Source organism: Phodopus roborovskii, unplaced genomic scaffold, assembly GCF_943737965.1.
Source record: "Phodopus roborovskii unplaced genomic scaffold, PHOROB, whole genome shotgun sequence".
Taxonomy (NCBI): domain Eukaryota; kingdom Metazoa; phylum Chordata; class Mammalia; order Rodentia; family Cricetidae; genus Phodopus; species Phodopus roborovskii.
The window spans coordinates 13,778,595-13,793,277 of record NW_026126541.1 but is presented as its reverse complement, the minus strand read 5'-3'; the positions used below and the strand labels follow the sequence as shown (position 1 = coordinate 13,793,277).

General features: G+C 48.5%; 1 protein-coding gene across 2 annotated transcripts in view; it reads left to right on the top strand.

The window, feature by feature from the left end:
- Positions 1-2,817: 2,817 nt before the first annotated feature.
- The window catches only part of Wbp1l (WW domain binding protein 1 like), a 57,574-nt gene continuing 45,708 nt past the window's right edge, over positions 2,818-14,683 (top strand). The window contains exon 1 of one of the 2 annotated variants that reach the window (XM_051199732.1): positions 2,818-3,022. In XM_051199732.1, coding sequence (XP_051055689.1) covers positions 2,933-3,022 — 90 coding nt within the window. In that variant the 5' untranslated portion in view covers positions 2,818-2,932. The remainder of the gene's footprint in view (positions 3,023-14,683) is intronic. The other variant, XM_051199731.1, reaches the window with a different exon arrangement.

Below are 14,683 nucleotides of genomic sequence, written 5' to 3'. Positions count from 1 at the left end.
TATGAGTTGTGTGTGTTAAGGTTTGCTGATTCTGTTCAAACACTGTCCTTGTGAATTGAATAAACGATTTGAAAGAACACGAAACACTGACTGAAAACCAAGCTACTAATTCCTGATGGGAAGAAAACAGGATGTACATAGGACTTTGGCCTGAGAGGATATCACGACTATACGGGAACCTGCCTGATGGCTGGAGACCATTCCTTTTCCTAATAAGGGAGAAGAATCCACCCACCTGTACTGATGCTCCACTGGTCTCCCACATTGGGATTTGTGCTGTCATAGGGCTGGGCTTGATGAGCCATAACAGCCAAACTCACCTGCATACTCGCTCTCTCTCTGTGTGCTCTTGGGAACTAAAAATGGTTTTTACATCTCTTAAAGGGTTATAAAAAGAGAAGGACTAGAATATTCGATAGAGACTCTGTATGTGTCTCCCCTACCCTGCAACTGTGGCTCTTAGGACCATATAGTAGGCCCAGCTGGGCAGGCCTTTAATTCCAGCACTGGGAAAGCAGAGGCAGGTGGATCGTCCGAGATTTTGAGGCCAGCCTGCTCCACATAGCACATTCCAGGCCAGCCAGAGCAACAGAGAGACCCTGCCTCAAAGGGGTAAAAGGTATACCAGGGTCACGATGACGATACTGAGGAAACACAAGAGGAAAGGCTCTCAGCAGCTTCCAGGTCTGCACCCATTTCCTGGTCATGCTCCTGTCCATCTGGTACCACAGTTGCACTACAGGGGAGAGCATCCTTGATGCTAAGATTGAAGCTGCAATTGAACTCCACACCATTTTAAAATGAAGCACGCACACGATGAAACTGGCGTTTCCTTTTGGTTGGAGCCCAGGCTACCCTGGACTTCTGTCTTTTTACCTCAGCCTTGAGTGCTGAGATCACAGCTGTGTGCTTCCATGCCTGGCTAAATTCATCCTTAAATTTATGGTTTAAAGTGGTGACATATGCTTTAACCCCAGCACTCAGGAGGCAGAAGCAGGTGGATCTCTGTGAGTTTGAAGCCAGCCTAGTCTACACAGAGAAATCCTGTCTCTAAAAGCCAATTTAAAAAAAAAAATGTATGGTTTAGTAATTTTCAGTCTATTCACAAAGTTGTACAGTGTTTGCTACTGAAATTATGAATACTTTCTTTATCCCTCCAAGGAATCCCAAATTCATTAGCAGTTACTCCTCATTCTCTTATAGCCCTATCCCCTTCCAGCTCTATTAACTGTCTTCAGATGTGCCTGTCAATCAAATCTCCTATGGGCCTTCTCTTCTGTTTCTGGCTTCTGCTTAGCGAATCTATAGGTTTCCTTCAAGTTATGATGGGAAGCTTGATGCTGGCTAGTACATGAGTAGGGAAGTCTGTTTTCCAGCCATCTTTTTTTTTTTTTTTTTTTTTTTTTTTTAAGATTTATTATGTATAGTAGTCTGCCTGCATGTATGCTTGTAGGCCAGAAGAGGGCACCAGATCTCATATAGAGATGGTTGTGAGCTACTATATGGTTGCTGGAACTTAAATCAGGACCTCTAGGAGAGCAGTCAGTGTGCTTAACCTCTGAGCCATCTCTCCAACTTTTTAAAGTTTTTTAAAGATGGGAGACTTGACTTCAGCTTTCTTATTCCACAGACAAACCGGAAAAGAAACATCAGAACTTGAGAAAAATTTCTTACTGTATTCTTTGTAAAGATCAACCTGCCTTAGCTTTCCAGATCTTCAAGCCTCTTGGCATGCCTGTTCTTATAGATAGCTTTTGTTTGTTTCTTTCTTTCCCAGACATGGTCTCTCTGTGTAGCCCTGGCAGTTCTGTAACTCACTCTGAAAACCACGTTGGTCTTGAACTCACAGAGATCCACCTGCCTCTGCTTCCCGAGTCCTGGAATTAAAGGTGTGCACCACCACGGTTCAGCTGAAGTCTAGTCTATTTTATTTCTTGTTTTTCTTCCCTCTTTCCCTCGCTTTATCTCTTTCCTTTCTCTTTTCCTTATGGCTCACACTGTGGATTCAGCTCAGGGCCTTGCCCATTACAACAAAGCGGTGTATCCCCCACCCAGTCGGATGAGTATTGTCAAAGGCGAAGCTGCTCTATAGTAATGTTTGGGTTTGTGTGGGCTGGTACTGTCCTTGTGGTGTGTGGATGGGGTTTGAGAGCTTGCAGGGCACAGGGAATCCATTTCCATTTAGCTGGAAGTTAACATGGCTGAAACAATGGGTGATGGGTATCAGAGCTGTTTCTGAGTAGAGTCATAAGAGTTTTGTCCTTAAAATTTGGGATGGCAGAGCACTGTCTCTAATTACTATCCAATAGGGAATTTAAATGGACCTAAGATGCTGCTTAGTTAGTGAGATTGGAAAATGGATCTTGATAATAGGGCTGCCTGCAGCTTAAAACAAAAACAAAAGGCACCAGATTCTTTAGAGGTACCTCTTAGAATCACATCTCAGCACCTTTTTTTTTTTTTTTTCCCCACCCCCATCTGTGGGAACCTAACACTTCCGCCACACTCAAAATGGCTACATTTGGTAAGCATTTGCAGTGCATCCGGATGGTCCCGTCCCCAGCTCCGGCACTTCCGCCACTCTCTGTGGGGCGGGGCGCACTGCACTTGTATGCACCTCGCAGCATTCAAGATGGCCCGGCTTCCTCCCACTTTTCATTGGCTAAATCACCCAGCACGAGGGGGGCTGGGACTAATACCAGACACACAGCTATTTGGACCAATGGACGAAAGGTAGGAGCCAATGAGGCGCGGCAGCTGGAGACCCTCCTCCGCATCTGGGAGGGCATCTTGCCTGGGGCGGGGTGGAGCCGAGCCGGAAGCGGGAGGGGAGAGCGAAACAGGAAAAGAAGGGAAGAAGGAAGCAGAGGGAAGAAGAGAGGGAGGAGGAGGGGTGGCGGCGCCGTGGCGGAGGAGCAGGAGCAGGAGGGGGATGGAGAGGAGACGGCTCCTGGGTGGCATGGCGCTCCTGCTCCTCCAGGCGCTGCCCAGCCCCCTGTCAGTCAGGGCTGAGCCCCCGCAGGTAAGGGGAGGGCGTCTGGGCCAGCCTGGGGGTCCGGGTGGTCGAGGCCTGGCTGGAGGGGGTCTCAAGGAGGGTTGTTGCAAAGAGTTGAGTGCTCTCGGGAGGAACGCCCATGCTTAGCATGGGCAGGGTGAAGGGAGCTTTGGTGTTTAGCTGAGGGACACCTGTGACGATTTGGATGTCAGGAAGATGGCACAGGTCTTTTGAGAGGGCAGGTATGGTAGGTGCCCTGGAGGGACTATCTCAGCTGCACACTGGCGCGTGTGGGGTCATTTGTGCTCCGCAGTGGAGTCAGGAGCCAAAGACTGCACGCCAGTGTGTGTAGGCATCACAGGTCGCTGAACTGGCCCCAGAAGGAGGAGGGCCCAGCAGGATATTTATTTCAGGCTGGACAAAGGAAAGTTCTGAGGGCATCTTGGCTCTATTTTTAATGCTGTAAGGCATGGCACGTTGGAGGTGGGGTTCTTGGAAGGTTGGAAAGAGGAACCCCTCAGGAGGAGGGATACACCTGAGCCGTGAGAAGCCGGTGCTGTTAGGCTGGCTGCCCTGGTTAGAATGAACAAGTCACTGGTGCTGATCCGAGCCAGCTTTTGGGCAAAGGGTGGCGCCGATGACCATATCGGCAGCAAGTGTAGCGCCCTAGCTTGTCTTGCTGGGTGGCTTGCTCTTTTCCAGGCAGGGAAGCTTGCTTGTGCTGATTCTAGCTCGGGCTGGCCTTTCGAAACTCTAATTGAAGCGTTACTCTTGGTGCCAGATTGGGTGGGGTGCTGTAGGGGGAGCCAACCCCTCCTCTGGTAAGTTTGGCCAAGGCTCTATCATTTTATTTTCTTCACTTTATTCCCTTCATTGTCTTTTCTTTTTCAGGAAAGCATTAGCACACACAGACAGCACAGGGACAGGCTGTACAACTTAACGCTTAGCCTCACTCTGATGAAGAACAGAAGTTGCTAGCAAAGTACTTACCTTGCCCCCAAAGCTTAAGGGTGGCCCTTTCTCATATGGATCTTGTTTTGTTCCCGAGTGTCCTCTTCCTAAAACAAAAAACAAAACCCACAGATGATTGAGTTTTGTTTTGTTTGAGACAGGATCTCGATGTGTAGGTCACGCTGGCCTTGAACTCAAGGTCCTTTTCTTTCGGCCACCCAAGCTCTGTGATTTGATAGATTTTTTTTTTTTTTAAGTGAGTTGAAATTCACATAACAAAATCAGCAGTTTTAAAGCAAATCACTCAGTGGCATTCAGTACATTCACAGTGTTGTGCAACCACCGCCTCTATCTAGTTCCAAAACAGTTGGATCATCCCAGAGAAAATCCTGTCCCTATTAACCAGTTACTCCCTGTCCATGCCCCTCACCCCAACCCTGCGAGCCAGCTCTTGACCTCCCAGCCCCCCAGTCTGCACTCTATCTGTGGATTTACCTGTCCTGGTTTTATGTAATGGAAAGCTACAGTGTGTGGGGTGTGTAGTGTTTGGCCTCTTCCACATACCATCTTGTCCTTAAGGTTCATCCACATTGTGACCAAATAGGGTCTCCCTTTATGCGTGCACGGTTATTTGTATGTCACCTTATGTCTGTTGCCGTGTCTCATGGGGCGTGTATTTATCTGGGAAATGATATGCGAAGAAAAATAGAGCTCATTTATGATGTTGCAGGTACTCCTTTCTAGGCGTGAAAACCTTTGGTCTTTAGTCTTTGTTGAGGTTGTTTTCTTAGTTAAAACTGTAACTGGCAGGACTGCTAAAGCTAAGTACAGGCGTTGGCAGAACAGAATACAGAATGAACTTGGTTTCCCATTTCTGGGGAGGACCCTGAGAGCCGTTCCCTGTAGCCATTCAAGCACCTTGGCAGTGGGGTTGCCTTGGGAATGTGGGGCGTTTGGAGGTGGGGCTGGTTGCTGTAGGAACCGGACCCACTTCTTCAAGGAAAAGAATTGGAAAGTGGTGGTTCCTGCCACATCCTGGAGCCTGGGGGTGGTGAGATGTGGAAGAGGGTCCTGGGTGAAGGGTTCCAATTAGAGCTTGTCAATCACAGGCTGCTTTCTTATATTTCTGGCACTTCCAATACTTATTTTGGGGACAGGGTGGCTTTTGTACTTTGTTCCATTTGGTTGGGTGCTAGCAATAACCACAGCTGTTGTGTGGTTACATGCAGTTCCCGTAGAGAGGGAAAGTTTGCGTTACGAGCTGCTCACTCCTTCCTACCCTTTCCACACATCAGCCGGACACCCTTTACACTTCGTCTCACCCCTGATCCACCGTGCCCTTCTGTCCAATCAATCAAACCACATATCTATGGTGAAATTCGAGTTTTGGTTTCTAACCTTTGGAATAGAAGTTCCGATATAATTATTAACTCTGAATCCACCACAGCTTAGTCAATTTAGGGTTTTGGTTTGGGGTTTTGGTTTGTGAACACCAAAAAGGGAAAAAAGTTACAGAGAGCATTTGTCAGGGAACATCTATATTTCTATAGTGACCCCCGGGCACTCAGGTGGCACCTTGAACTCTGTGGAATGTGGTGTGGGTACCTCACTATGTCACCCTGAAATGAATCTGTCAAATGCCATCTTTTTCTTCCTTTCTGTTTTTGTTTGTTTGTTTGTTTTTGTTTTTTTTTTTTTCTTTTGCTGGGTTTAGCAGTCTAATACCATAACCACTAGGCCTCTGGTAGGTATCTGTTTTGGCCAGGCTAGGTGTAGTTTAGACAGGTTCTTATTAGCTACCAGCCTGGTTGGGTGTGTTAATTAGGCCTCCTATGATCCTCCTGCCTCAGCTTGCAAGTGCTAGGGTTACAGGTGTATACCACCATGCCCAGCTGCATGCACATTTAATATTTGAACTATATGGAGGCCAGCCTGGTCTACAGAGTGAGTTCCAGGACAGCTGCAAAGCTACAGAGAAACCCTGCCTCAAACAATATATATATATATCCCTTGAACTATATATATTTACAGGTGGCTTTTCCTATCACCAGCTCTTCATAGTGATCATCTCTTGCCATGCAGACTAGGAAAGTTTATCAGCCTAGGGACAGCTACAGTTAGGAACTTCTGTGTAACTCTGTCCTAAGGCATCGTGACTCATAGATGGGATTCCTTGAATCTGAAAAGATTAAAAAAGCTGCAGTTTGCAAACAGGAAGGCCTTAGTTAATTTATGCTTGAGATAACATAGACTTGCTTTCCTTCGATGTTTAGATGCAACCAGACCACTGGACCATGCTGTTTAAAATCAAGTTTTAGCAGATCCCCCATTAGGGGATCCAGCTGGGGGTCTGGGTGCAGCCTACAGTGCCCTCCTTAAGAGTTCCTCTGGCAGCTTCAAAACTCTGAGCTCGGTTGAGTCCTTTTCTGCCTTTTCTCACCACGATCCTGGATTTCACGCCTGCTTTGCTTCTCTCTCATGTTTAGGTTTTAGTTTAGATAGGACCACTACTCCATTCCTAAGCTGCAGCCTTGGGATGCTCATGCCCCACCTCTGAGTACTAGGATACGGAAGCACCACACGCCCTGCTCCGTCCTCCACACCCTCTCCCCTGTTATTTGGAAGCAGGGTTTCATGTAGCCCAAGCCAGTCTTGAACCTGCCGTGTAGTCTAGGATAGATAACCTTGAACTTCCTCTGGTCATACAAATAGCATTTCAGGGCAGTCACTGTCATAGCTTCTTGTAGAACAGTAGGATTGTGTGGTTTACAAAAATCTAGCTCCTTTTCTTTGTTTTTGTTGACTGTTTGGTATTCCAAAGTGAGCATTTTATCAAATCATTTCCTGAGTGAACCTTTCTGATGGGATTCCATTCAGTGGACATTTCTGAACTCCAGCAGGTCCTGGGAATCATCAAACGTGGGACAGAATCCCTTACCTCAAGGATCTGATGGTCGGGCATGGGGGAGGGGGATGACACATACAGGGATTGTAACGCAGAGGGCTTGCTCTCCAGTGGAGGTGCTAATCGAGGCCGAGGGGCATGAACTCTGCTGGGGCAGGTGGAAGCTGGGCGGCCAGGGGAGGTTTCATAGAGGCAGGCATTTGAACCGCTCTGAGTTTTCGGTGCAGGAGACTAGGGGTCAGAAAAGGGTGGCACAGTTCAATGGCTGCTCAGCTACCCTGTGCCAGGGACCTGAGAAACTGAGTTTGCAACCATATTTAATTTTTATATCTTTTGTTTTTTGAGATGATTTCTCTGTATATCCCTAGCTGTCCTGGAACTCGCTCTATAGACCAGGCTGGCCTCGAACTCACCACAGAGATCCGCCTGCCTCTGCCTCCCGAGTGCTGGGGTTAAAGGTGTGCGTCACCATTTCCTGGCCTATCCTTTATATTATGATATTTTCATACCTTCAGAAACTTACACTTGTTTACATAGTAAGTTCCAGGACAGCCAAGACTATATTGCAAGGCCCTGTTCCAAAAACAACAACAAAAAACTTACATAATAAGCTGCCCGTTTTTTACACGGTCGCAGGATCGATCATGTCACCATTATTTCTGCTCTCAAACATTTTAGAATATTTCGTCATCCTCAAAAGGAAGCCCAGACCCATTAGCAGTCACTCCCTACCCTGCTTCCCTTCCCACCAGCCCTCAGCAACTGCTAACTTTTCTGCTCCCCTGGATTTGCCTGCTCTGCACATTTCATACAAAGCATGGGCCCGGATTGCCGTATTTTACTGAACGTAATGTCTTTGTAGTTGCCCTGTGATGTAGCACGTAGCAATTCTTCATTTCTTTTTGTGTGTGGTGTTTGTGTGTGGTACATACGGTAATGTAGGGGTCTGGGTGCGCATGCACAGGTACGTGGGGTCACGGCAGGGCTGTCTCCCATCTTACTGCTTTGAGACAGTCTTGCCGAACTGCGCTTGCCTTGGCCGTGCGCACTGGACAGCGAGCTCTTGGATCTGCCTAACTGCTCCCGCTAGTGCTGGGTCCTAGGCTCACACTCTCACACTTTCCCCGGTGCTGGAGATGTGAACTTGTCCGCTAGGTTGCAGGACGAGTGTTCCGCCTCATCGAGCCCTCTCCCCAGCCCCATTAGGATTCTTTTCATGGCATGGATCCCCATGTTTTTAATGACCTCTCTATCAATTGGTGGTCATTTGGGCTGTTTCCACTCAGCAGCTGTTAGGGGTCATGCTACAGGGGACAGTGGTGGGACTGTTGTTGCATAAATACAATGCTTTGATTTTCTCCCACGTCTCTTCATTTATTATCGTGTGTGTATACACGCATTCGGGTGTGCATAGTGGAGGTCAGAGACAACCTGCAGGAGTTGTCTCACAGATGAGTCCTAGGGGTGCACCCTGAGTGCCAGGCTTGATGGTGGGCGTCTTCACCTACTGAGCCGCCATGTTGGTGGCCTGTTGATTTTTTTTTTTTTTTTTTTTTTTTTTTGGATACAGGGTCTCACTTTATAGCCATTCCTTCTGGGTCAATGTCCCCAGCGCTAGGGTTACAATTGTAAACTATGCAGGCGTTTGTTTTCAATTCTGTGTAGAGCCTAACTGCTGGGTCAAATTGGTAACTCTATCTAACTTTCCAGGGAACTGCCAGATGGCTCTCCAAGCAGTCTGGTGTTTACTTTACATTGAATGGCTAGGGGTAGCTACTGACTACATCACGGGCAATGTGATCTAACAGTTTCCAGCATGTGGGTTTGGCACCGTGGTAAGGCCACGGGTTCGTGGGCCTTGTGGTCAGGCCTCCTGAGCTCAAGTATGATACTACTGAGTGAGTTGTTTAAATTTCTTGTGCCTCAGTTTCCTCTTCTTCAAAAAGACTAACATTAGCATGTGTCTCACAGACTTATGGGGAAAAACACAATAGACAGAAGACTCAGAATGCACTTAGTGATTAAACATAATAATAATCATCATTGCTGTTCTTTTACTGATGGTCCGCAGAGGGCATTGCATTTGGCAAGCTAGTGACAGCTGTCTGTAGGGACCCAGGTCTGGAGTTTAACTTGACTTGCTCCATTCTCTCTCGTATCTGGAGTTAAGTTAGGTTTTCTGTGTAGACCATTGTTCCCAGTGAGTCTGAGGGTTTAAAAGCCCCAATTCTCAATTAAGGGTTATTTTGCACCCTCCAGAGGACATTTGTCAGTGTAGCTGGCATCCCAGGAGTGCACTAGCCGTCCATCTCATGCCGCTCAAGATGACGTCAAAACCAGGGTTCTGTCTGGCCTGAGGTAAGAGACCTAGCTTCCAGCGGCTGCTGTTTGCAGTTTGAGGTTAGACCTCCTCCGAAGGGGAACAGGAGTGAAGGGCATGCTACAGGTTTCACTGGGTCCTCCTTCCCACTGAGCCTTCTTTCCACCCTGACAGCTGGTGTTAGGTGGGCCATTCTAGCACACCGATGGGCAGCCCTGAAGGCAGTGCCGCCCTGCACCAGTCGGCTTCCATCTTGTCTGCCAGCACCAAGCCTCTGGATGGGGCAGCCTTGGTCTCTGGTTCAGTGAGCAGGTGATGCCCCCCCACCTCCCACTCACCCCGGCTTGAACTTTCTTCCCTATGCTTTGATCCGCCCTTGTGGTTTCAGTTTAAGAACATAGTTTGGTTTTGCCCCAGTGAAAGCCCGATGGCCAGTTATTTCCCGTTCTCAGTGTCCTCCACGCTCCCATAACCAAGTTTGAACTGAGTCATGTTTTTAGAACTTTTTCCTTTCCCCTCTCCAAGGCTTGGCCATAGGATCACTGATCTGCTGTCATGCACACGTAGTCTGTGGAAACCACTGCATGGTCTGGCTTCCACCGCAAGGGAGGCCAGATGTCCTGGGTTTAGGCTGAGTCTAAAGGCCTGAGGATGAAGCTGGTCTGGCTTGGGACCTGCAGGCAAGTCTGTTTGGGTCTTCTCGACACCTTGGGTGCCTTTGGGTTCAGAATGCCAGCTGTTCTTTGAGTGTCCAGCCAACCATACACCTGAGAGAATGTCTCCTTTGCTTGCCTCAGTTCTTAGGGCTAATTTGAAGGGCCATGTTTGACTAGGACTAATTTGTGTGACTGTCAGTGGCCCAGTTCATTTTCCATCTTGCATACCACTGGGGACTCCGAAACTCTGTTTAATGCACAGCCAGCCAGAGTGAACAGTGTCAGCGGAGAAGTCGTGGCATCACTGTAGACACGCTGTTCAGTTGCTCTAGGTGGAGCTGGGTCTGGCCTGAACTACAGTAGGAGGTGGAAACCACAAACAAACACAAACCCTGCAGCTTGGGAGGTCAGCAAGGGGAAGAGGCTCCCATCCAGTGGAACCCTGCAGCCTGTGAGCCAGTTTTGGGAACTCTTAATGTGGGGAATGAAATAGGTTACCTTCTCAGACATCCGTTAACCAGTCCTACAGAGAACAGGGTTTGGGGACTCTGGTTCCCTAGTGACATTCTCAGCCCAGGTGCGTTTACTTTTGGCTTTCTTCTTATCCACACTTACTTTTCCTTCCTCCCTTCCTCCCTCCCTTCCTCCCTCCCTCCCTCCCTTCCTCCCTTCCTTCCTCCCTTCCTCCCTTCCTCCCTTCCTCCCTCCCTTCCTCCCTTCCTCCCTTCCTCCCTCCCTCCCTCCCTTCCTCCCTTCCTCCCTCCCTCCCTTCCTCCCTTCCTTCCTCCCTTCCTCCCTCCCTTCCTCCCTCCCTTCCTCCCTCCCTTCCTCCCTCCCTCCCTTCCTCCCTCCCTCCCTCCCTTCCTTCCTTCCTTCCTTCCTTTCTCTGTTTTTTTTTTTTTTTTTTTTTTGAGACATGGTTTCTCCATGTAGCCAGGCTGGCCTTGAACTCAGAGATCCGCTTGCTGCTGTCTCCAGAGCGCTGAGATTAAAGGCTCCTGCCACACCGGGAGAGCCGGGTGAGCTGTGTGCATCATCTCCCCCATGCCAGTGCTGGCATGATGCCAAGGCTGTTTTGCTTCAGGATCTGAGGAATTTTACAGCCTTGAGCTCTCACAAGTTGTTTTAGAAAAGGTGAAAAGAAGTGTAAGCTGGCACAAGAATCTTGTGGTTTTAGAAGGGTGGGTCCCAGAATAGAGTTACAAAAACATGTCTATTTTGATTTTCAGAAATCCAGCGGGAAGCATCTTGTGTTGTAACTCTCTTTTATTACACATTCTTTCTGTGTGGAAGCCTGTGTTCATGGAGAAAGTGATCCCAGCTTTGCACAGGGCAGCGTACTGTGCCATCCTCCAGTTTATCTTGTTCATCTAACATTTTTGTTTGCTTTGAGACAGGGTCTCTTTATACAGCCCTGGCTGTCCTGGAACTCACTATATAGTCCAGATTGGCCTCAAACTCACAGAGATCCGCCTGCCTCTGCCTCCTGAGTGCTGGGATTAAAGGTATGCGCCACCCCCCTGCTTTCCTCTAAAATTCTACCTGGCAGGGTCTGTCTGACCAAACACAGAAAGAACAGAAGGCAGAAGGGAATTGATCAGGTCCAGCTCTTCTTTTTTGGGAGGGCAGCTACCAGGTGGCCCTCTGCATCTGGGTGCAGGACCCCTGTAGTTCTTGGGGCCTGGAATACAGAGTTGGCTAGGGTGACCACTTCAGCCAGCTTGCTCCTTTGTGGAGTATTTCTCTTTTTGTTTACAGACCCTCCTGCTGCACTTGCAGGAGTTGGAGGCAGCAACCCCGGAGCCGCCCCGCCTGGCCTGAGACCAAGTGTGCTTACCCATCTGCTTATTCTCCCTAGACAGGAACCTACTGCCTTCTTCGAGCTTCAGAGACCCCCTTTTCATATTCCGATGGTTTCAATTCCTCAAAACAGCACATGCTCATAACAATGGCAGATAATACAGAAGTCCAAAAAAGATGTAAAGCAAAAAGTGGATGAGTATGTTTTGGTGTGTATGTGGTGCCTTTTCTGCCTCCGACACTTATTTATAAACGTTTATAGGAAGAAAGAAGGGAAGGGCCACAGAAGGTCTGTGGGGGAGGGGACAGAGGTAGTGACTTCATTGTGGCAATCGGAGCCAGTCTTCATATCACCTGTCTAACCTTTCTTTCAAGGACCACATATATATAGTGATTTGCATAAATAGTGATTTTTGCATGTTAGTAATTGCTATAATGAAGTTAGTGGTGTGGTTGGGGCTCCAGCCTGTGGTCTTCCTGCTTAGGCAGCCAGTGCTGCACTCACTGAGCCATCTCCCCAGCCCCCTGATCTTTGAAAGTGCCAGCATGCTCCTGCTCTATCTAACCACTCTGTAGAGCACCCTGCTTCTTTCTGTGTTTGGGTGGGATTCCTGGACATGGGATTGAAAACGGTAGGGTTGGGTATGTGGTGCATTTAAACCATGGGGTGTAGTGCCACAGTACTCTGTTCCCACCAGCAGGGTGTGCACGGGCATTACCCCCATGTGTAGAAGGAAGGCCACTTCTTTGCCCATGCCTTCCACGTACCCGGGCCAGCAAGCTCCTGACTGTCAGTGCTGGCAGCTTGGGGCCATTTCAGTCTCCTTCCTCAGAAGCCTACCATATCTTGTTTGCTTAGCTCCAGCCTCCTTCCCGTCTGCAGATCTTAATCCCCATGAGCAAAGAGCAGGGTTCACGCGAGGGCAGCAAGCCTGTAGTTGAAGGCTAGACATGCTTGCCTAGGTGCTAAGGAAGTGGCTTGTGGTCCTTGGATGATGCTAGGCAGGCGGTGTTAGGAGAGTGGAGGTTGGCTCCGGTTGCCGTAAGTCAGTCTGTTCCCCTTTCCTAAGGCGTGACAGCAAGGCCTGACACCCTCCCCCATTTTTGTTTTTCCCTCCTTCCTCTTACTCCTCCAGATTTTCACTCTTGGCCTTGAACTTGAAACAGTCTTGCTGCCTTGACATTCCAAGTCCTGGGATTATAGGCATGAGCCACCATGCCCAACTCCAGGCTCTGTGTGTGTGTGTGTGTGTGTGTGTGTGTGTGTGCCCATCAAATATGTGGGGACATTTGGAAGTGGCCTGGCTGAGAGGGTGAGTTGAGGAGCCTGACCCCCTGCCTCGGAAAGGGGCTCTACCCCACGAGCCATAGAGCTTTGAGGACTTCGTTTCACATGGCGTCCTCGTCTATAAAATGGGGATAATAAGCACACTGCCTATAGAATTACAGTGGAGGTTAGTGCTTACAGCTGATTCTTGTAAAACATAACGGTGCCTGGCACACAGTAACTGCTCTGTGCTAGCCTTTTGGGGAAGTCTTGAGATTTCTCCATTCTCGGACCCACCATTTGATGTCAGTGGAGTGCCTGGGGTGGGGTGGGGTTTGTCTCTGTGACCACCCCAGTCAGTAGAGTAAGATCTGCAAGCTTCAGGAAGATAGTTCCCTGCAACACGACTCAGTGGCCGGTGTTAGTTCAAGTTTGGGCAGTCTGACCCAAAGTAGTTTATTGTAGGCATATTTAAGCAAAACGGCACAATTTGAAAACTTTTCTGGTGATGACTAACTCAATCCCATGTGCACAATAAGGCTTGAGACATGACATCAAAACTCTTTGTAAAGATGGGTTTGGTAGATTGACAAGTTCATGATAAATGTCTGGGGGAGGATAGATTGTGGTCGCCAGTCTATTAACCCACTCCCAGCCTTCTGGTCTGATAACAGATTGTGAATTGCAGGGACAGCGTTGTGTGTTTAATGTTCTTGGGTCTCTCGGTGCTTATCTTGGAGCACAGGGCCCTCAGTGCCTCCCACACTGGAAGTAATTAAGAATCTGTTTTCGTTAACTCCTAGTCCCAGAGACCTGTGCATCAGGTTGCATATCAGAGAAGTGGTCCCCCAGCATTGTTTATTCATTCACTTTGGTTTGTCGAGACAGGGTTTCTCTGTGTTACAGCTCTGGCTAGCTGTTCTAGAACTCAGTTTGTAAACCAGGTTGGCCTTGAACTCACAGACATCTGCTTGACTCTGCCTCCCAAGTGCTGGGATTAAAGCCACCACTGTCTACTGCTTCCTTCCTTCCTTCCTTCCTTCCTTCCTTCCTTCCTTCCTTCCTTCCTTCCTTCCTTCCTTCCTTCCTGTCTGTCTCTCTCTCTTTCTTTTTTTCCAGCCTGTGCTGGAACTAACTCTGTAGACCAGGCTGGCCTCGAACTCACAAAGATCCACCTGCCTCTGCCTCCCGAGTGCTGGGATTAAAGCTGTGTGCCAGCAACGCCTGGCTGCTTTATTTCTTAAGAGATAGGGTCTTACTTATGTAGCCTAGGCTGGCCTGGAACTTAACTCTGTAACCCTGGTTGAGCTCAAATTTGCAATCCTCCTGCCTCGGCATCCTGTGTTCTAGAGTTCTAGGCTTGTACCACTCCACCTGGCTCACAGGCAATTGATTTGTAGTAATAAAGCAGAAGTCTTTATATCCCTGGGCCTGACAAGCCCTGAACACCGAGGACACTGTATACACTGTTCTTCCTTGCATTCACTAACCCTTCTTGAGCGGGGAGGGCCAAGGTGGCGTGCGGGTGGGTACCGCGTGCTAGGTGTTGGCATACGGTCTGTCCTCTAGGTGGCCATAGTGCTTGCTGAACCGCGGAGCCATCACCCCGTGTTGCTGTATAAGGGCGAGGTAAGGGCAGTTTCTGAATAATTTGTTTTTCCTTTTTTGAGGGGGGATAATTACAGTTTTTAAAGATGTAACCCATAGACGGTAAATTTGCCCTTTTCAGGAATATGATTTCATGGTTTTCAGTATCTTTTGAAGGATTTAATTTTTTTTGTTTGTTTCG